This window comes from Pristiophorus japonicus, chromosome 2 (assembly GCF_044704955.1).
Source record: "Pristiophorus japonicus isolate sPriJap1 chromosome 2, sPriJap1.hap1, whole genome shotgun sequence".
In the NCBI taxonomy this organism is placed as follows: Eukaryota; Metazoa; Chordata; class Chondrichthyes; family Pristiophoridae; genus Pristiophorus; species Pristiophorus japonicus.
In genome coordinates this window covers 361,679,283-361,702,292 of record NC_091978.1, presented here as the reverse complement: position 1 = coordinate 361,702,292, position 23,010 = coordinate 361,679,283, and the positions used below count along the sequence as shown (strand labels likewise).

General features: G+C 47.3%; 1 protein-coding gene across 1 annotated transcript in view; it reads right to left on the bottom strand.

The window, feature by feature from the left end:
* Positions 1-23,010, bottom strand: part of ccser1 (coiled-coil serine-rich protein 1) — a 1,720,263-nt gene that overhangs the window by 1,466,529 nt on the left and 230,724 nt on the right. The window contains exon 2 of the mRNA XM_070866097.1: positions 10,085-11,412. Within this exon, the coding sequence (XP_070722198.1) occupies positions 10,085-11,363 (1,279 nt within the window). The 5' untranslated portion in view covers positions 11,364-11,412. The remainder of the gene's footprint in view (positions 1-10,084; positions 11,413-23,010) is intronic.

Here is a 23,010-nt window from a genome sequence, read left to right as displayed (position 1 = left end):
TACAGAGCAGTAGTGATACCCACCCTCCTGTATGCTTCAGAGACATGGACTCTGTACAGCAGGCACCGTATTGCTTCCAGTTTGGTTAACCCAATCTATGTGCATATTAAAGTCACCCATTATAACTGCTGCACCTTTATTGCACGCACCCCTAATTTCATATTTGATGCCCTCCCCAACATCACTACTACTGTTTGGAGGTCTGTACACAACTCCCACTAACGTTTTTTGCCCTTTGGTATTCTGCAGCTCTACCCATATAGATTCCACATCATCCAAGCTAATGTCCTTCCAAACTATTGCCTTAATTTGCTCCTTAACCAGCAATGCTACCCCACCTCCTTTTCCTTTTATTCTATCTTTCCTGAATGTTGAATACTCCTGGATGTTGAGTTCCCAGCCCTGATCATCCTGGAGCCACGTCTCCGTAATCCCAATCACATCATATTTGTTAACATCTATTTGCACAGTTAATTCATCCACCTTATTGCGGATACTCCTTGCATTAAGACACAAAGCCTTCAGGCTTGTTTTTTTAACACCCTTTGTCCTTTTAGAATTTTGCTGTACAGTGGCCCTTTTTGTTCTTTGCCTTGGGTTTCTCTGCCCTCCACTTTTCCTCATCTCCTTTCTGTCTTTTGCTTTTGCCTCCTTTTTGTTTCCCTCTGTCTCCCTGCATTGGTTCCCATCCCCCTACCATATTAGTTTAAATCCTCCCCAACAGCACTAGCAAACACTCCCCCTAGGTCACTGGTTCCGGTCCTGCCCAGCTGCAGACCGTCCGGTTTGTACTGGTCCCACCTCCCCCAGAACCAGTTCCAATGCCCCAGGAATTTGAATCCCTCCCTGCTGCACCACTGCTCAAGCCACGTATTCATCTGCGCTATCCTGTGATTCCTACTCTGACTATCACGTGGCACTGGTAGCAATCCCGAGATTACTACTTTTGAGGTCCTACTTTTGTGTCCTCCTTACAATTTGCTTTCCCACCCATCTTTGTATCATCAGCAAACTTGGCTACATTACACTCAGTCCCTTCATCCAAATCATTAATATAGATTTTAAATAGTTGAGGCCCAAGCACCATTCCCTGCGGCACCCCAATAGTTACTGTTTTCCAAAATGAAAGTGACCCGTTTATCCAGACTCGGTTTTCTGTTAGTTAGCCAATCCTCAATCCATGTTAATATATTACCCCCAACCCAGTGAACTTTTATCTTGAGCAGTAATCTTTTATGTGGCACCTTATCGAATGTCTTCTGGAGATCCAAATACACCACATCCACTGGTTCCCCCTCATCTACACTGCTCGTTACATCCTCAAAGAACTCCAGCAAAATTGTCAAACATAATTTCCCTTTCAAAAACCACGCAAACTCTGCTTGATTGAATTATGCTTTTCCAAATGTCCTGCTACTACTTCCTTAATAATGGACTCCAGCATTTTCCCAACGACAGATGTTAGGCTAACCGGTCTATAGTTTCCTGCTTTCTGTCTGCCTCCTTTTTTTTTAAAAGTAGGGACGTTACATTTGCTGTTTTCCAATTCCCAGAATCCAGGGAATTTTGGTAGATTACAACCAATGTATCCACTATCTCTGCGGACACTTCTTTTAGGAGCCTAGGATGCAAGCCATCAGGTCCAGGGGACTTGTCCGCCTTTCATCCCATTATTTTACCGAGTACTACTTCTTCAGCGATAGTTATAAATTCCTCCCTCCCTATAGTCCCTTGATTATCCACTATTGGGATGTTTTTGGTGTCTTCTACTATGAAGACCATTACAAAATATTTGTTCAAAGTCCCTGCCATTTCCCTGTTCCCCATTTTCATCCTCTTGGGGACCAACATTTACTCTAGCCACTCTTTTACTTTTTATGTACCTGTAGAAACTCTTGCTATCTGCTTTTATATTCCGTGCTAGCTTGCTTTCATAATCTATCTTCCCTCTCTATTATTTTTTTCATCGTTCTTTGCTGGCTTTTAAAAGTTACCCAATCTTCTGGCCCCCCACTAGTCTTGGCCACATTGTATGCCCTTGTTTTCAATTTGATACCATCCCTTATTTCCTTAGTTAGCCACGGATGGTTATCCCTTCTCTAACAGCCTTTCCTGCTCATTGGGATATATTTTTGTTGCGAGTTATGAAATATCTCCTTAAATATCTGCCACTGCTCATCAACCGTCCCACTTTTTAATCTATTTTCCCAGTCTAATTTAGCCAACTCTGCCTTCGTACCTTTATAGTCTCCTTTATTTAAGCTTAGGACACTGGTTCGAGATCCAACTTTCTCACCCTCCAACTGAAATTGAAATTCAGCTATGTTATGGTCACTCACTCCTAGAGGATCCTTTACTAGGAGCTTGTTTATTAATCCTGTCTCATTACACAGTGCCAGATCTAAGATAGCCTGCTCCCTGATTACATTGCGGAACCACTTTTCAAGGAAACTATCCCGGATACACTCTATGAACTCTTCCTCAAGGCTACCCTGGCCAATTTGCTTTGTCCAATCAATGTGAAGGTTAAAATCACCCAAGCTTATTGCCGTTCCTTTTTTACAAGCCTCCATTATTTCTTGATTTATACTCCATCCAACAGTGTAGGTACTGTTAGGGGGCCTATAGACTATGCCCACCAGCAACTTTTTCCCCTTATTATTTCTCATCTCCACCCTAACTGATTTCACATCTTGATCTTCTGAGCCAACCTAGTTTCTCACTAATGCACTGATCTCATCCTTTATTAACAGAGCTACCCCACCTCCTTTTCCTTTCTGTCTGTCCTTCCGAATTGTTAAAAAGCCCTGAATATTTAGTTCCCAGCCTTGGTCGCCTTGCAACCATGTCTCTGCAATGGTTATCAGATCATACCCATTTGTATCTAATTGTGCCGTCAACTCATCTATTTTCTTACGAATTCTGCGTGCATTCAGATAAAGAGCTTTTAAATTTGTTTTTTTACCCTTTTTCCCTGCTTTGACCCCACTTTACCTGATTCACCTTTATGTTTATACATTCTGTCCCTTCCTGGCTCTGGTTTTTATTTCGCCCAATGCTACCCTGCTCGATTGCCTTCTCCTTATTCTTTGACTTTTTTTAATTTTCGCTCAGCCGAACCCTCCTCTCCTCCCACCCACTAATTAGCTTAAAGCCCTCTCTACAGTCCTCGTTATTTGATTCGCTAGGACCCTGTCCTAGCACGGTCCAAGTGGAGTCCGTCACAATGGAACAGCTCCTTCTTACCCCAGTATTGGTACCGGTGTTCCACGAACCAAAACCCATTTCTCCCACACCAATATTTGAGCCACGTGTTTAACTCTCTGATCTAATTTACCCTATGCAGATTTGCTCGTGGCTCAGGCAGTAATCCAGAGATTATTGCGTTTGTGGTTCTGCTTTTTAATTTGGCCCTAGCTGCTCATATCCCTCAGCAGAACCTCTTTCTTTGTCCTACCTATGTTGTTGGTACATACGTGGACCACGACAACTGGATCTTCCCCCTCCCACTCCAAGTTCCTCTCCAGCCCAGAGGAGATGTCCTTAACCCTGGCACCAGGTAGGCAACACAGCCTTCGGGACTCACGCTCTCGGCTGCAGAGAACCTTATCTATCCCCCGAACGATACTGTACTACCAACGCTGCCTCTGCAAAATCCTGCAAACATCATTGGCAGGATAGGTGCACTAACGTCAGCATTCTCTCTCAGGCCAAGATCCCCAGCTTCGAGGCATCGACCACACTCGATCAGCTCCGATGGATGGGCCACATTGTCCGCATGCCCGATACTAGACTCCTGAAACAAGCGCTCTACTCCGAGCTACGTCACGGCAGGTGAGTCCCAGGAGGGCAGAGAAAAAGCTTCAAGGACCGCCTCAAAGCCTCCTTGAAAAATGTAACATCCCCATTGACTCCTGGGAATCCCTGGCACTTCTACCACTCCTAGTTTGAATCCATCCAATCAGGCTTCCAGCCCAATCTAGAACACCAAGCCTGTTTTGGTCAAGGTTACCAAGGTTACCATGACCAGAACTCATGGTCACTCCTCATGTGTCTTGAGCTCGCTGCTTCCGTCGACAGCACCAAGCATCTCCCCATCTCAGTCCACCTCCATGGTACTGCACCCTTACGCTCTACTTCCGCCTGCCCCATCATAAACACTACATCACCTCCAATGCCTTGTCCTCTCATGTCCACACAGTCAACTCTTGGGTACCTCATCTTTCACCCCTCTTCAAAACCATTCAACATCGTGGGGTTAGCTTTCACCGATATGGAAATATTTAACTCTACCAATCTGCCTCCTCCATTAACCCCCAGGGTTGTTGACAATTTCCCCAACTGCCAATTACATATTAGGAAATGGTGAACCGGCTGGGTCACTTTTCACTTGAAAAAACAAGAGGGGTGACCTAATAGAGGTCTTTAAAATTATGAAAGGTTTTGATAGAGAGGATACAGAGAGAATGTTTCCACTTGTGGGGAAGAGTATAACCAGAGGCCAACCAAATAAGATGGTCACCAAGAAATCCAATAGGGAATTCAGAAGAAACTTCTTTACCCAGAGAGCGGTGAGAATGTGGAACTCGCTACCACAGGGAGTGGTTGAAGCGAATAGTATCGATGCATTTAAGGGGAGGCTAGACAAGCATATGAGGGAGAAGGGAATAGAGGGTTATGCTGATAGATTTAGATGAGGAAAGACGGGAGGAGGCTCAAGTGGAGCATAAACACCGGCATGGCCTGGTTGGGCCAAATGGCCTGTTTCTGTGCCGTATATCCTATGCAATGTTGAGTTAAAACTTCCTCCATCTGCAATCAGCAAAATCAAAGCCATCCATTTCAGTTCCTGCAAACATCTATGCACTTCCATCCTTGACACTATCAACCTCCCTGGCTCAGACTAAATCCGGAATTATGGAGCTTTGATGTCCAATACAATCAAGAGTTCAACTTTCTTCACCATAGAATCAAATACATTTACAGCACAGAATAAGGCCATTCGGCCCATCATGTCTGTGCCAGCCAAAAAAAGAGCGCTATCCAGCCTAATCCCACTTTTCAGCTCTTGGTCCGTAGCCTTGTAGGGTACGGCACTTCAAGTGCATATCCAAGTACTTTTTAAATGTGGTGAGGGTTTCTGCCTCTACCACCCTTCTAGGCAGTGAGTTCCAGACCCCCACCATCCTCCGAATGAAAAAAGTTCTCCTCAACTCCTTTCTAATCCTTCGACCAATTACTTTAAATCGATGCCCCCTGGTTATTGACCTCACTGCTAGGGGAAATAGGTCCTTCCTATCCACTCTACCTCAGCCCCTTATAATTTCATATACCTCAATCAAGTCTCCTCTTAGCCTCCTCTGTTCCAAAGAAAATTACCCCAACCTATCCAATCTTTCCTCATAGCTAAAATTCTCCAGTCCAGGCAACTTCCTCGTAAATCTCCTCTGTACCCTCTCCAGTGCAATCACATTTTTCCTGTAATGTGGTGAGCAGAACTGTACACAGTACTCCAGCTGTGGCCTAACTGGTGTTTTATACAGTTCGAGCATAACCTCCCTGCTCTTGTATTCTATGCCTCAGCTAATAAAGGTAAGTATCTCATATGCCTTCTTAATTGAAGAGTATAGAGCAGGGAGGTCTTGCTGCAGTTGTACAGGGCCTTGGTGAGACCACACCTTGAGTATTGTGTGCAGCTTTGGTCTCCTAATCTGAGGAAGGACATTCTTGCTATTGAGGGGATGCAGCGAAGGTTCACCAGAATGATTCCCGGGATGGCAGGACTGACATATGAAGACAGACTGGATCAATTAGGCTTATAATCATTGGAATTTAGAAGAATGTGAGGGGATCTCAGAGAAGCATATAAAATTCTGACGGGATTGGACAGGTTAGATGCAGGAAGAATGTTCCTGATGTTGGGGAAGTCCAGAACAAGGGGTCACAGTCTAAGGATAAGGGGTAAGCCATCTAGGACAGAAATGAGAAACTTTTTCACCCAGAGAATTGTGAACCTGTGGAATTCTCTACCACAGAAAGTTGTTGAGACCAGTTTGTTGTATATATTCAAAAGGGAGTTAGATGTGGCTCTTACTGCTAAAGGGATCAAGGGGTATGGAGAGAAGGCAGGAGTGGGGTACTGAAGTTGCATGATCAGCCATGATCATATTGAATGGTGGTGTAGGCTCGAAGGGCCGAATGGCCTGCTCTTGCACCTATTTGCTATGTTTCTATGTTAACCACCTTATCTACCTGTCCTGCAACCTTCAGGGATCTGTGAACCTGCACTCCAAGGTCGCTCTGTTTCTTTACATTTCTCAGTGTCCTACCATTTATTGTGTATCCCCTTCCCTTGTTAGCCCTCCCCAAATGCATTACCTCACACTTCTCCAGATTGAATTCCATTTGCCACCGTTCTGCCCAGCTGACCAGTCCATTGATATCTTCCTGCAGTCTACAGTTTCCTTCCTCACCATCAACCACACGGCCAATTTCTGTATCATCTGCAAACGTTTTCATTATGCCCCTACATTGAAGTCTAAATCATTGATATATACCACAAAAAGCAGGGGACCTAGTACTGAGCCCTGCGGAACCCCACTGGAAACAGCCTTCCCGTCACAAAAACACCCATTGACCATTACCCTTTGCTTCCGGTCTCTGAGCCAATTCTGGATCCAACTTGCCACTTTCAATCTGTCACTAAGACACTTTCTTTCATCTTCAAAACATTGCTCCTGTGTGGCATTCCCAGGATACCCCCAAAGTTGCACTCAAAGGGGGTGCAACCTGGGGGGGGGGGGGGGGGGAGAAAGAGAACGGGACAATTTGGGTAGTATCCTAGGCATGCAACACATGATTTTCATCCATTAAAATGAATGTAGAAACTTCAGTTGTATTATTACACACATAGGACAACACTTCATTTAAAAAAAAATGTCCAGCAGCCCAGTCAACATCACCAAACTAGATGGTCTGGTCATTATCACGTTGCTGTTTGTGCTCAAATTGGCTGCCCTGTTTCCCACATTACAACAGCGGCTACACTCCAAAAGTACTTCATTGGCTGCAAAGCATTTTGGGACGTCCGGTGGTTGTGAAGGGCGCTATATAAATGCAAGTCCAGTTTACCACAACATGGTATTCCAGGAAAAGCATGGCGGTTAATTTCGGCAGCTCTCCATCAGGTAAGCTGTGGAGTTGGTCAATGGTAGATACTAAGCGAAGGACCCAACTCAGGCCAGGTCGGGAAATAGTGTGGGCGGGGGTGGGAATAGCAGAGCAAGACCTGTTCTTCATCACTCTTAATGGTCAGTTGTGCGGCAACATTAGAGAAGGCCAAGAGAGGTGCGTTACTTCTCTTCCATTGACTTCAATGCAAAGGACAATCTGGTACATTGTACAATAGGCGGCTCATTTGACATCATCCATTTGACACCAGATTCAAACAGCACAGAAGGAGGCCGTTCGGCCCATCCTGCCTGTGCCGGCTCTTTGAAAGAGGGAATTAGCCCCACTCCCCTCCTCATTACGCGTAGCCCAGCAAATATTTTCCTTTTCACGTATTTTCCCAACACCCTTTTGAAAGCTGCTATTGAACCTGCTTCCACTATACTTTCAGGCAGTGCAATAACACCTCGCTGCTCAGCTCCCCCTGAAATTCTCCTCATCCCCCCCTGGATTTTTTTGCCAATTATGTTAAATCTGTATCCTCTCTGGTTACTGATCCTCCAGCCATTGGAAACACTTTCTCCCGATCCACTCTTCAAAATCCCTCATGATTGTGAACACCTCTATTAAAACTCCTTTAACCCTCTCTGCTCCAAGGAGAATAATCCCAGAATCATCGCACAAAGATAAAATGACCCACCCCCCGACCCACCCGTGTACAATGCCATGGGAAATCAACTCTCAAGAAGAATAACATTTAGCAGCCGAAAGGGTATTTAAAAAAATTATATATTAAGCATGCAAGAAAGTCAGGAAAATCAATTACATTTTCCATCACAGAATTTAATTCCACTTGCAGCTCACCAATAATTCAAATCTAATAATGCTAAAACCTACTGTAAATGTCTGCAGACATGAACTAATTTAACAGGTAACAGTAAAAATATATAATATCTATTGATCATAGATTTAGATGGAATTAGCGGTCAATGATTCTCAAACAAATTTGCATCAAGAATATCGCAGTTGTTTTTAGGGGAGTTAGCTGTGGCTCAGTGGGTAGCAACCTCGCCTTGGAGTCAGAAGGTTGTGGGTTCAAGTCCCACTCCAGGGCCTTAAGTACAAAAATCTAGACCGACACTCAAGTGCAGTGCTGAGGGAGTGCTGTGCTGTCTTTCGGATGAGATGTTGAACTGAGGCTCCACCTGCTCTCTCTGGTGGACGTAAAAGATCCCATGTCACTATTTCGAAGAAAAGTGGGGGAGTTATCCCTGATGTCCTGGCCAGTATTAATCCCTCAATTAACATCACAAAAAAAAACAGATTATCTGGTCATTATCACACTGCTGTTTGTGGGAGCTTGCTGTGCATAAATTGGCTGCTGTGTTTCTTACATTGCAACAGTGACTGCACTATAAAGCACTTTGAGACGTCCGGTGATCTGTATAAATCCAAGTCTTTCTTTATGGGTTAACCGAGAAACTGGTAAAGAAAAGAGCAGATCACAGCTGGTGCACTGGTGCAGAGATGGTTCTTGTTTTGTTTTACATGTCTTTAGCCCCAACTATAGAGAGGAGGACGTGTTTTATGTAGATCCAACGGAAGTAGAGAAGAGCAGGGGGCGCTATCCCCAGTGATTAGGACAATATTTATCCCTCAATCAACATCACTAAAAAACATTATCAGGTCATTATCACATTTGTGGGAGCTTGCTGTGTGTGATTTGGCTGCAGCGTTTCCCACATGACAACAGTGACTACACTCCAAAATATACTTAATTGGCTGTAAAGTGCTTCGAGATGTCCGGTGGTCGTGAAAGACGCTTTATAAAATGCAAGTCTTTCTTTGGTAAAGAATGCACATGAACATCATCTACTCCCAAGACTCGTCAACATTTTTTCTGCAAACTTTAATCGGAGAAAATTTCAATCTGTGCATCGCTCAACGAATGCAAGCAGGGCGACTCGAATCCTTTCTTGCTGACCGAGGCCATTACTGAACACAGCGTGGGTATCTGAAACTTCTTCACCCAGTGCCTGTACGAAAACTCAATCAAACCGACTACAAAGTCGATACCAGAGAGCAATACCCTCAACCAGTGACACAAACAAAATCTCACTCTTTACCACCGCATTTAAGGTTTCACTCCCTCAGTAACGCATTATAAAAATTAAGTGCTGGACTGGGGAGATTTCACGGCTGCAATCTAATCTCGGGATTTCAAATGATGGATGGTTGACCATCTCTAAAGCTTCCCTCCTGTGGTATAGCGTGTGATCTCTCCAAACCCTTGGATGAAGTGATTGCCCTTAAATTACTTCATAGCATCCATTAGTCACTGAAAACTTTGGTATACTAAAACAGAGAATAAAACATTACATCATACTGTTGTGGGTGCCCTTTAGCCCATATTAAAGCTGAGTTATTCAGCCAGACAGTAAACAATTAATAAGCTTGAACTGGACCAATTTCACTGCAGCTCCTGTTGACAAAAGAAAAATATAAGCTTGAAGCCTTGACAACAACTTGCATTTATATAGCACCTTTAATGTAGTATAATGACCTAAGGCGCTTCACGGGAATGTTAGCAAACAAAATTTGACACCGAGCCACAGATGACGATATTAGGATAGCTTGGTCAAAGAGATATGGTTTTAAGGAGCGTTTTAAAAAGGAGGAGAGAGGGGTAGAGAGGAGAGCTTTAGGAAGGGAGTTCCAAAGCTTAGGAGCTCGGCAGCTGAAGGCACGGCAATGGAGCAATGGAAATCGGGGATGCTCAAGAGGGCAGAATTGGATGAGCGAAGAGATCTTGGGGGGGTGATCGGACTGGAGGAGTTTACAGAGATAGGGAGGGGCAAGGCCATGGAGAGCTTTGAAAACAAGGATGAGAATTTTAAGCAGGAGCTGTTCGTACCTGTTGAATGAGACGTTCCATGGCACTGCTCTTGAGGTTTAATCATCGGGTCAGAGTTTGTGCTCGCGAACTTGTATGTCTTCTCAGTGGAGGGATTGGCCACTTCCAGGCCATTTGGGGTTGACAACTGATCGAGCTCAACAGAAGAAGCTTCCTCTGTGATGGGTTTGGGCAGCCTTAGCTGGGCATCGCCGACACAGGCCTCCTTAGCATCCAGGCAGTCGGGCACCTGTGGACTTTCTTCAGTTTGAGACGTTGCTTGTTGGGTATGATGCGATTGGTTTTCGTGGACCTCCAAGCCAGTGAGCAGAGCCGTCTCTTTCAGTCGACTGCATTCAGCATACGTCAAGACTTTAGCAGCGAGGCCGAGAGAGTTCACAGAGGTAGTAGCGGCTGCGGAGACGGCAGCATCCGGCTCGATCGCGCTCGGAGCGGTTTCAGCCGAGTTGCAGACCGCAAATTCCTTATCGGCCTCGGAGACCGAGTCGGCGGACAGCGGCACGAACTCCGAGGGGGTCAGTATGGTGGTGTTGTCGCTGGAAAGCAGCGGCGAGTGCAGCGAGCTCTCGGCGTTCTCCACCTGCAGGTACGGCGAGCTCTCCTCGACGGCGGGCCCCCTGACCGCGGCCTTGCTGGCCTCCGGCGAGACCTCGGGCTGGTCGGCCGCCATCACCGACTGGCCCCGCGCCACGTGCTTCGAGAGCCTGTAGTGGGTGGAGAAGGACTTGGGGAGCAGCTTGCGGCCAGGGTGCTTGGCGGCACGCTTGCTGTGCTCGTCCGGAAAGCCCGAGTCGTCCCCCTCGTCGACACTGGACCGGCCCGAGCTGATGCAGTTCATGAAGACGTTTTTGTTGCCGGACAGGTCCTTGCCCTTCTCGAAGTCCTCCGTCACCGAACGGGTGATCTTCTTGCCGCGGGGGACGCTCAACCCAAACGAGTGCCTGCTCTTGGCCTTGACGCTCTCCTCGAGGTTGTCCTTCGGACTCGAGCTCTCCTGGGACAGGAGGCCGTTGGCGAGGTTCAGGCTGGAGTCGCGGGCCTGGGCCCGGTGCTCATGGGTCTTCTTGCTGTGGAAGCCGATGGAGGGGGTGCGGAAGATGCTCCTGCGCTTGCCTGCGCTGCTGGAACTGGAGTTGGTGCTGGATGGGGAGGAGGTATGGACCCCATTGGTGGCGGACGACGGCGAGGACGGCAGGGAATCACGTCGCTTCGACGTGCTCCGCCTGAAGATCGGCAGCCTGGAGACCAGAGTGGAGCGCCGGGTTCCTGTGTCCCCCATCAGCACAGTCTCTCGACCCAATGGACCGTGTGGCAAAGCGCTGGTCAACCTGGGTCGTGGAAGAAAAACAATGTTAGAAAAGCCAACAACCTTCTCCTATTCAGGAAATGATGCATGCTCTTGATCAGAACGCAGCTTTATCTTGTGCAATGTTGAGCTACAATTAAATCTCAATTAGTGTCAGTTGCGGCTCAGCGGGCAGCACACTCGCTTCCGAGTCAGAAGGTTGTGGGTTCAAGTCCCACTCCAGGTACTTGAGCGCATAAATCTAGGCTGACACTCCCAGTGCAGTGCTGAGGGGGCGCTGCACTGTCGGAGGTGCCGTATTTCGGATGAAACGTTAAACCGAGGCCCCGTCTGCTCTCGCAGGCGGACGTAAACGATCCCATGGCACTATTTTGAAGAAGAGCAGGGGAGTTATCCCCGGTGTCCTGGGGCCAATATTTATCCCTCAATCAACACAACAAAAACAGATTATCTGGTCATCATCACATTGCTGTTTGTGGGAGCTTGCTGTGCGCAAATTGGCTGCCGCGTTTCCCACATTACAACAGTGACTACACTCCAAAAGTACTTCTTTGGCTGTAAAGCGCTTTGAGACGTCCGGTGGTTGTGAAAGGCGCTATATAAATGCAAATCTTTCTTTCTCCAGTCCAGCCTCTGAATTACCGTACTGTTTCGTCCAGAGATGTCACCAATGACGTTTGCAACCCAGTAAAAACCTGCTTGATGAATTGACGTACGGGGCAGAATTAGCAATACCGGAATCGGGTGACACACTCCCCACCACTTACGCCATCTCCGCTTATCGCCTACATCGCACTAATGGCGCTAACCATTCGCCATCAGCACTGAAATCATTTTCTCCCCATTGGCCTTGCCTTTATCTTCAGTTTTGTTTGTCTGACTTTTATCATATTCTTCACTTTAAGTTGCAGTCTAGTTTCAACGTATTTATCCACAGAACTGTACTCACTGATGCAGCTATTCTGTTTCCTACCCGTTGTGCATCTGAAGATTTTCCACTGCTGACCCTTCAATCGACTGGCTGACCTTTCTGTCAGTTGGGCTAGATCTCTTATTATTGGGCTAAACTTCCAGTCCAGCATCTTTACCTTCGATTCTTCATTATCCTTTTCTGTTCTTTCCTTCAACCTAACTTTGTTGTGGTTACTACTTCCACACTCATCACTTTTTTTGCCTCCCCACGAATCAATCAAGCAATGGTCCTTTCCTCGTTGGAATGGGAATAGGAAGCAGTTATAGACGCAACCTCGAAAGCAGTCCTCACTGCCACCGCATGCATCGCTTTTAGTCCAATCAAACTTGGGATAGTTAAAAATCGCCCAATGTTATTGGAGCGAGCCTTTGGATTCGTGATGTTTGGAGCAGGGTTTGAACCCAAAACCTGACAGTCCCGGCTCAGAATTCCAGGGTTGACATCCGGCAGAGATTCACTCAGCTGGTGGGTGTGGGTGACCTACCCTCAACGTACAGGTTGGGACAGCCCATGAACCCTCCTGTACAGGACAAACCACCCTATCGCTTGGGTGATTTTAACTCTCTCAAGTTTGACTGGAATAAAGGTAATCTATGCCATCAAAGTGGGAAGTGCTTTTTAAGTGTCAGCTGTGGCTCAGCGTGCAACTCTCTCTCACCTCAGACAGAAGGTTTGTGGGTTCAAGTCCCACTCCAGGGTCTTGAGCACAAAAAAATCTAAACTGACACTCCCAGTGCGGTGCTGAGGGAGTGTTGCACTGTCGGAGGTGCCGTCTTTCGGATGCGACATTAAACCGAGGCCCTGTCTGCTCTCTCAAGTGGATGTAAAAGAGTGAAAGGAGAAACTGTGTGTGTTTTGAATGGGCCACGTCGCCCATTAAGGGAACAGTACATGGCACTTTTGCCCTGACACCACTAAAGATAAAAAGCTGCTGATAATTCAAAAAGTCATGCTGGGAAGATGTGTTGTCACATTACAATCATTTTATATTGCAGAAACAATATAAGCCTGCAGGGCTCGATATTGGCAGCAGAGGGCATCAGACAATATTTTATCGTCCTGGTCCAGCAGTGCGAGAGTCCCACAGCAGTGACTTGCACAACACAGTGCAGGACATTCCTGCTGCAGTACGATACAATACACTGGACTCAGACGCCGTCTCAGTCAGGGACACATCACAGCTTTTCAGGAAATTGATGATTACTTGAAATTGCATTGCAACAGTGGCTACACTTCAAAAAGTACTTCATCAGCTATGAAGCGCTGTGGGACGTCCCACGGCCGATGAAATGCACGATATAAATGCAAGCTCTTCCATTCATAACTTTTGCTCGGTCAATTGAACCCAAATGCAAAATTAACGATAATTATTGCTCTACTCCAGTGCAGTACTGCACTGTCGGAGGTGCCGTCTTTCGGATGAGACGTTAAATCGAGGCCCCATCTGCTCTCTTCAGGTGGATGTAAAAAATGCCATGACACTATTTTGAAAAAGAGCAGGGGAGAGTTATCCCTGGTGTCCTGGCCAATATTTATCCCTCAAACAACACAACAAAAACAGATAATCTGGTCATTATCACATTGCTGTTTGTGGGAGCTTGCTGTGCGCAAATTGGCTGCCGTGTTGCCTACTATATAAATGCAAGTCTTTTTTTTCTTAATGCAAGCAGGTCAATGTCACCACTAAGCATTAGTGGAACCATATAGAACACTAAGTGTGTAGTTCATATCATAATACTACAGTAAATGTAGTCCCAGGGTAACATGATACTGCGCCATATTATACATTCAGTATAGAAAAGCAAACCAGGGAAAACATAAAATAGCTCAATTAAAAAAATCAAAGCCCAAAAATATGATGGGTATGATGATGCATAAAACAGTTGCAGAACCTGTGTTTGAATACTAATAACGTACTCTACTGGGGAGCTCTTCCAACAAGACTCAAGAAGCTCGACAACATCCAGGACAAAGCAGCCCGCTTGATCAGCACCCCATCCACCACCTTCAACATTAACTCCCTCCACCACCAGCGCACCGTGGCTGCAGTGTGCACCATCTACAAGATGCACTGCAGCAACTCGCCAAGGCTTCTTCGGCAGCACCTCCCAAACCCACGACCTCTACCACCTAGAAGGACAAGGGCAGCAGGCGCATGGGAACACCACCACCTCCACGTTCCCCTCCGAGTCACACACCATCCTGACTTGGAAATATATCGGCCGTTCCTTCATCGTCGCTGTGTCAAAATCCTGGAACTCCCTCCCTAACAGCACTGTGGAAGCACCTTCACCACACGGACTGCAGCGATTCAAGAAGGCGGCTCACCACCACCTTCTCAAGGGGCAATTAGGGATGGGCAATAAATGCTGGCCTTGCCAACGATTCCCACATCCCTTGCAAGAATAAATTAAAAAATAGCTGGAGAGGGGTAGGCTACTTGTAGGATTAGACATTCACCTCAATCTGCCGATCCTCGGTTTTCAGTACAGTACTGATGTTCTGATGTTTGCCCATGTCCGTAACTCAATCACAGGCCAACATCCCCAGCATCGAGGCACTGACCACACTCAACCAGCTCCATTGGACGGGCCACATTGTTCACATGCCTGACACAAGACTCCCAAAGCAAGCGCTCTACTCGGAACTCCTACACTGCATGTGAGCCCCAGGTGGGCAGAGGAAACATTTCAAAGGACACTCTCAAAGCCTCCTTGACAAAATGCAACATCCCCACCGACACCTGGGAGTCCCTGGCCAAAGACCGCCCTAAGTGGAGGAAGTGCATCCGGGAGGGCGCTGAGCGCCTCGAGTCTCATCGCCGAGAGCATGCAGAAAACAAGTGCAGGCAGCGGAAGGAGCGTGCGGCAAACCAGTCCCACCCACCCTTTCCTCCAACCACTGTCTGACCCACCTGTGACAGAGACTGTAATTCCCATATTGGACTGTTCAGTCACCTGAGAACTCACTTTTAGAGTGGAAGCAAGTCTTCCTCGATTTCGAGGGACTGCCTAAGATGAACTCAATCGCAGTACAGATCTCCACCATCAGCCAAGTTGTTGTTATTGTTGTGCATTGCTCATGATTTCATGTCTGTTCTGAAATCAATATCCTGAGAAATGCCGGCAGCACCAGCGATTTGCATTTCTGCCCTCACAGTAGGACAGAGATCTAACCACAGGTAAGACCTCAATATCTATTCCTCGATCTTCACTCTATTCCTGGTCCTGATGTAAAACAGGCCAGTTCCCCTCCCAGTTAAAGAAAGAAAGACTTGCAATAATATAGCACCTTTCAAGACCACCAGACATCTCAAAGCCAATGCAGTACTTTTGGAGTGCAGTCACTCTTGTAATGTCGGAAATGTGGCAGCCAATTTGCGCACAGAATGCTCCCACAAACAGCAATGCGCTAATAACCAGATAATCTGTTTTTCCTTCTATGCTTCCCTGCTATTCTTACGTCCACCTGAGGGGGCAGACGGGGCCTCGGTTTAATGTCTCATCCGAAAGACGGCACCTCCGACAGTGCAGCTCTCCCTCAGCACTGCACTGGAGTGTCAGCCGAGATTGCTGTGCTCACGTCCCTGGAGTGGGACTTGAACCCACAACCTTCTGACTCAGAGGCGAACATGCTGCCCACTGAGCCACAGCTGACATTGCAAGCAAGTCTATTTTACATCAGGACACTGTGTGGGGGGGCCGGGGGGGGGGGGGTAATTTTGTCTTTGGTCGAGAGTGTTAGACAAACAATATCGGATCAGCTACTGTTGTACAAAAAAATTCTACTAGATTAGGCAGACATGACCTACCCTTCACAAATCCATCTCTTTGATCAACTCATTCTTGTTCAAGTGCTCAGTCACTCGTTCCCTGACGCTAGATTCCAGTAACATTCACACAATGTTACACTGACCTGTAAGTCCTCCCTCCCCTCTTAAATAACACAGTAACATTTACAATTTTCAAATCCAAAACCACAAATTTTCAGAGAGAGTTTGGGAAATTATGACCACTGCATCTCCTCACCCATCTTCATACCCTGGAGTGGAAACCATCAGGTCTTCGAGATTAGAAATAAACTTGCAGGGCTATGGGGATAGGAGCAGAGGGGAATGGGGCCTGTCCGGATTGCCCCACAGAAAGCCGGCATGGACTCGATGGGCCGAATGGCCTCCTTCTGTGCCGGAATGACTCTAAGGGGTCGACATTCGGTTTCTAACGCCAGCCATTGCCGCCGGAGAGGGGCGGTTATCGGGCGGCTTGGTCCTTACCGTCGGCAGCCACCGGGTTCCTCGGCTCACGGTAAATGTAGTTGGGTGGCGGGGGCAAGACGTAACCCTGCGCGCTCTGCCGCCACCCACGTGGTGACATCATCGAGCGGGCAACACCTCCTTGCCGCTGCATTCGGTGAGTACGGTAGCCTGGAAAAGCTGGTGGGACATCGGAGATCCCGGGACGGTATCGTCCAGGGATCAAGGTAAGTGGTTATGATTTTTTTTTTAATGGGACCAGTAAGGAAAATTGCCGGAAACTGTCTTTTCTTTTTTTTTTCTCATCTCGCATGCCGGCAGCCTAACGTGGGGAAATTCGGTCAGCCTCCTGAGATACCACTGTGTTGGCGCCCGAGAATGAGCCACTTTTAACACTGCTCTCTCAGCCTTGGGCGGCAAAACTGAATTTGACAAATTGAGGCGGCAACTAACGCCTGGCGTTAAAATCAGCACACAGCTGGTGTCACCGCCTCAAAAAACGGCGGGACCGAACTTCAACCCCCTCGGTCTTCAAACTCGCTTGAAGGAGATCTCAAATGTGTTGACGGGACAAAAAAAAAGAGTCCATCTCGCACTGGTGGCAACAGAAAAATAAAAGACAGTGTCTTCATTAAAGGAGACCTTCGCCCCAGTATTTCGAAGGTTATGTGTTACACGACTGGGATTTATTCACTTATTTAAAATAAAACTGAAATAGGCAAACCCCAACTCCCTACCTTCACAGGCAAAGAAACCTAGGGCACATCTATAGCTTGCCCGGAAACATAAAAACATAGAAAATAGGTGCAAGAGTAGGCCATTCGGCCCTTTGAGCCTGCACCACCATTCAATAAGATCATGGCTGATCATTCAACCTCAGTCCCCCTTTCCTGCTTTCTCTCCATGCCCCTTGATCCCTTTAGCCATCAGGGCTATATGTAACTCCCTCTTGAATATATCTAACGAACTGGCATCAACAACTCTCAGAGAGAGAGAGAGAGAGAGAGAGAGAACCGTTGTCAGTTTATTTCAGCTACTGGCTTTAGACGCCTGATTTTTCTAGTGTTCGGATGTTGGCTGAACAAAATACTTTAGCCGAGGCTTCAACTACCAGAAAAAAATGATTGAACTGTAAAAGAACGAGTGAGTACTGGCAGTAACACAGCGTAACAGTTACAGTAGTTATATTTAGCTAGATCCGAAGGATAGTACAAAATAATATTTTGCAACAGTTGTGCGAAACTAATTTGTGTAATTTCCTCAAGTAGCATTTTTCTTTTCCCATCATCTGAGGAAGCAATTTTAGATGCTGAGAGGTTGTTTCCCCTGGCGGGAGGCTCTAGAATTAACGGGTCACAGTCTCAGGATAAAGGCTCGGCCATTTAAGACCGAGATGAGAAGGAATTTCTTCACACAAGAGGGTTATGAATCTTTGGAATTCTCTACCCCAAAGAGCTGTGGCAGCTGAATCGTTGAGTATATTCAAGACAGAGTGAGTGAAGTTTGTTTTCAGCGCTTTAGCGACAATAAAAGTCGTCAATGGGCGAAACTTTCTTTACATTCTCGGCGGTACAGCTGTTTTTCCGCCCCGCCAAAACTGTCCCCTTGTGTTTTTCCAATGGTACCGCCCAAATCTGAAAACGCCTGCCGGGACCAAACCGCCGACGTGCACCGCCGAGAAAATCGCCAGGGCGGATGTTTGGCCTCAACGGAAGCCCGTCCAGATCGCCGAGGGAACCGCCCTGTGAAAGCTGCTTAAACAGGGCAGTAGGTGAGCACATGCAAAGAAAAAGGTAAGTTCAAGGTTCTTTATTTTTTTTAAATTTTAAAACAGCGATTAGGTGTAAAAGTGTCTTGGGAATGTTTCTTTAATTTTTATTTTATATTTTAGTGAAAACATTTTTTTTTTTTTTAAAGTTTTCCCATCTCCCTAGGCCCAACCGCAGCCTTGGACTAAATTTTTTTTTTAAAACGCCCATTTTACTTAGTTTCCCCTGAAGCGCCGAGATAACCGCTAAGGATAATGCTGCAAGGCCCATTTTCTCACCGGGCTATTAGTTTTAATTAGTTTTAACTTAAAACTGGAAATTTACGCCAGCGTTACTAATCAAACGTTAGCATTTTTTCTGGGCAGGCAATCGGGTGCTGAAAGGCTCTCGGGAAAATCTAGTCCAATATCAGTAAAAAGGTTTCATTTTCTAACAGTACGATGCAGTAACGATAACATACTCATGAACAAAATGCCAACTTGTTGGGCCCAAGTTTCGGGCCGCGTCTAGAACGGTGCAGTCCCGATCTGGACGCCCATTTTTCGCGCCACAAAGTGCGCCTAAAAAAACCCTCCAGATTCTCCGGCTTCCTGCAGGTCCTCTGGCCCTCGGCGCGGCGCAGCACGAGCTGTAGGGGGCGGAGCTAGGTCCCTGCGCTGAAAACAGTGCTGGGACCTCTGCACATGCGCGCTACAGTGGGCGCGCATGTGCAGTAGCTTCAGGTGCCCAAAACTGTGTGGGAGGGGCCCGAAGCACACAGCCCCCTAGCCCTGGCCGAATGGCCTCACTGGGGCTGCGTGCATAAGGCTCCCTCCCATGCCCAGCTCCTGCTTCCTCCCGACCCGACCCGACTCCCGCTTCCCCCGCCCCCGGACCCGACTTGACTCCCGCTCCCACACCCCCACCGGACCGCCACCCCCCCCCCCGACCCGACCTCCACTTCCTCTGCTCCCGACCTTCCCCCCCATCCCCCCGAGCCGTGCTCCAGACCCCCCCCGGACCCGACGCCACCTACCTGTCAATCCGGTAAGTCTAAGCTCGAAGTCTTGGGCCTGGCCCGTTCAGTCTCTCTCTCTCTCTCTCTCTCTCTCCCTTCCCTTCCCCTCCCTCCCTTCTCTTCCCCCCCCCTCCCCCTCCTCCCTCTCCCCCCTCCCTTCTCTCACCCCCCCTCCTCCCTCTCTCTCCCTCCTCCTACCTCTCCTCCCCCCCTCCCCTCCCTCCTTTCTCATCTCCCTTCTCACCCCCTCGCCTCTCACCCCCCCTCCCCTCCCCTCCCTCCCTTCTCACCCCCTCCCCTCTCACCCCCTCCCCTCCCTTCTCACCCCCCCTTGTCACCCCCCCCTCGCCCCCCACCCCCTCTCCCCCACTCCACCCCCCCTCCCCCTGCTGTCAGAAACACAGACACTGACAGACAGAGAGTGAGAGACACAGACAGACAGAGAGATAGAGACACTGACAGAGACACACTGGGGGGTGGGGGGGGGGGGCATCCCAGCACGCTGTTGGAGGGCTCCTGGTGCTGCAGTCGGTAAGTAGAAAATGTTTTATTTATTGATTTTTTAAAAAATTATTTCTTATTAATTTTTTTTGATTGATTTATTGGTTGATTTATTGATGTTTTTATCATTTATTATTGATGATGGCTCTTTAGTTGTAAAACTGAAGTGTTTAATGTTTGTAAACTTTCCTTTAAACCCCCCCCCCCCCCCCATTCCCTACGCCTGATTTGTAACCTACGCCTGATTTTCTAAAGTGTAGACAAGGTTTTTTTGAGCGTATAAAAATCTTCACTTACTCCATTCTAAGTTAGTTTGGAGTAAGTTTTCACTGCCGAAACTTTGAAAACAGGCGTAAGTGGCCGGACACGCCCCCTTTTGAAAAAAAAATCCTGTTCCAAAGTGAAACTGTTCTAACTGACTAGAACTGGAGCAAACTCAATGCCAAGAATTTGAATTTCTAAGATACTCCGTTCTACACCAGTTGCTCCAAAAAATCAGGAGCAACTGAGGCCGAAACTTGGGCCCAATGTGAGGATGCCAGACATTAAATCCCCAAGTCACGCGGTTACCTATTAATAATTTGCTGTGTAAAATAAAGTTGCAATCAAAGAATCTTAGAAAGATACAGCACAGAAGGAGACCACTCGGCCCTTCGTGCCTGTGCCGGCTCTTTGAAAGAGCTCTCCAGTTAGTCCCACTCCCCTCTGCCCTTACATATAACTCTGCAATTGTTTCCCCTTCAAGTATTTATCCAATTCCTCTTTGAAAGTTATTATTGAATCAGCTTCCACGACTTTTTCAGCCAGTGTATTCCAGATCACAACAACTCGCTGTGCAAAAATAAAAGCCTCTGGTTCTTTTGCCAATAACATTAAATCTGTGTCCTCTGGTAACCGACCCTTCTGCCATTGGAATCAGTTTCTCCTTATTTACTCTATCAAAATCGCTCATGATTCTGAACTCCTGTCAAATCTCCACTTAACATTCGCTGCTCTGAAGAGAACAGCCCCAGTTTCTCCAGATACTCGACACCTAACTGGAGCCCCATATCCCTGGTACCATTCTCGTAAATCTCCACTGTGGCCTGACTAAGGCCTAACCGATAGGTTTAATATCAAGCTGCGACAGTAACCAAAGCCATTTTTATTTCTTTTCAACGGCATATAGGTGTTGGGTGGGATCATCATCATCATAGGCAGACTCTCGGAATCGAGGAAGACTTGCTTCCACTCTAAACACAAGACCTTAGGTGGCTGAACAGTCCAATATGAGAGCCACAGTCCTTGTCACAGGTGGGGCAGATAGTCGTCGCGGGAAAGGGAGGGTGGGGCAGGTTTGCCGCATGCTCTTTCCGCTTGATTTCTGCACGCTCTCGGCGACGAGACTCGAGGTGCTCAGCGCCCTGCCGGGTGCATTTCCTCCACTTAGGGCGGTCTTTGGCCAGGGACTCCCAGGGGTCAATGGGGATGTTGCATTTTATCAGGGAGGCTTTGAGGGTGTCCTTGTAACGTTTCCGCTGCCCACCTTTGGCTCGTTTGCCGTGTAGGAGTTCCGAGTAGAGCACTTGCTTTGGGAGTCTCGTGTCTGGCATGCGGACAATGTGGCCTGCCCAGCGGAGCTGATCAAGTGTGGTCAGTGCTTCGATGCTGGGGTCAGTGCACCATGACTGACAACCCCCAGAAAGCCCAAAGGGAAGTCTAGTGCTATGTTTGAGAGAAACACCGAGGCAAAAAAAAAATCCCCTTGAAAGAATCCCTGTGGCTCTCGTCTAGAAAACAAATTCTCAACTGAACACTGCAACAGCAAGACCCTGCAAGGCATCTGCTGAAAGTGCGAATCACGCATTATGAAGTTCGCCGGACTCCTGCAGTGTTGCATTTTCAACACTGAAGATGATCTGATAATCCCTTTCAGCGCGCAGTCCTAATTTTAGAACACGGATAGACTCGGGACTGCTTTGTGGATACAGCTGAAGGTTCTGATCTTCCCATAAATATTAATCCCCGTGACCGAGACACTTTTCTCATTAGGGGGAAAAGACTGCTGCACTCTCTCGAACGACATCAAGACTGAAGATTCCTTTGCAACTGCCTCCAATATCTGCAAAACTGATGAGGCAGCAGTGTGAAATTTGCCGATAGATTTTTATATCTGAAAAGCTGGATGTTTTTGAAGTGCTGGTTCTTCAATCAAATTGCACTTGCATGCATTCTGTACTTGAATCCAGTTAAAGTTGTCAGGGTCAAACCGATCATCATCTTGGCAATACATACAAAGAGTTCTCAATTTGTTAATATACGCAAGATTACGACAGATATAAAGCTGTACGCAATTGGACTGGTTCTTTTCTTACCATGTAACGAAAGAAAGACTTGCATTTATATAGCGCCTTTCATGATCACCGGACGTCTCAAAGCGCTTTACAGCCAATGAAGTACTTTTGAGTGTAGTCGCTGTTGTAATGTGGGAAAGGCAGCAGTCAATCTGTGCGCAGCAAGCTCCCACAAACAGTAAGGTGATAATGACCAGATCATCTGTTTAATGTTGATTGAGGGGTAAATATTGACCAGGACACCGGGGATAACGCCCCTGCTCTTCTTCGAAATAGTGCCATGGGTGCTTTTACATCCATTTGAGGGGGCAGGCGGGGCCTCGGTTTAACGTCTCATCCGAGAGACGGCACCTCCGACAGTGCAGTATTCCCTCAGCACTGCGCTGGAATGTCAGCCTGGATTTTTGTGCTCAAATCTCTGGAGTGTTCTTATGTATGTGGGACCTGAACCCACAAGCTTCTGACTCAGAGGCGAGTGTGCTGCCCACTGAGCGACTGGCTGACATGCACTGGGGGAAAATTGCCAGACATCAGAGCAGGCTCGGGGTACAAAAGGGTACAAAAGGTTTGAAGAGAGCCGTAGTAAGCATCAAAGCACATTATTTTAGTGCGTGATGGATTCCGACAGGTACTCCACTCAACCCCTAGCAATGGTAATTCTTCCGACGTTTATCCTGTTCAAATCTGTCAGCCTGGCCGTTTGTGTGAGAGAGAATCTGCCGTCTCTGATCAGCAGCCAGAAGCGACAAGCCCAGGTATGGGAGAGACAACAATAAAGATAAAAAAGCTACTGAT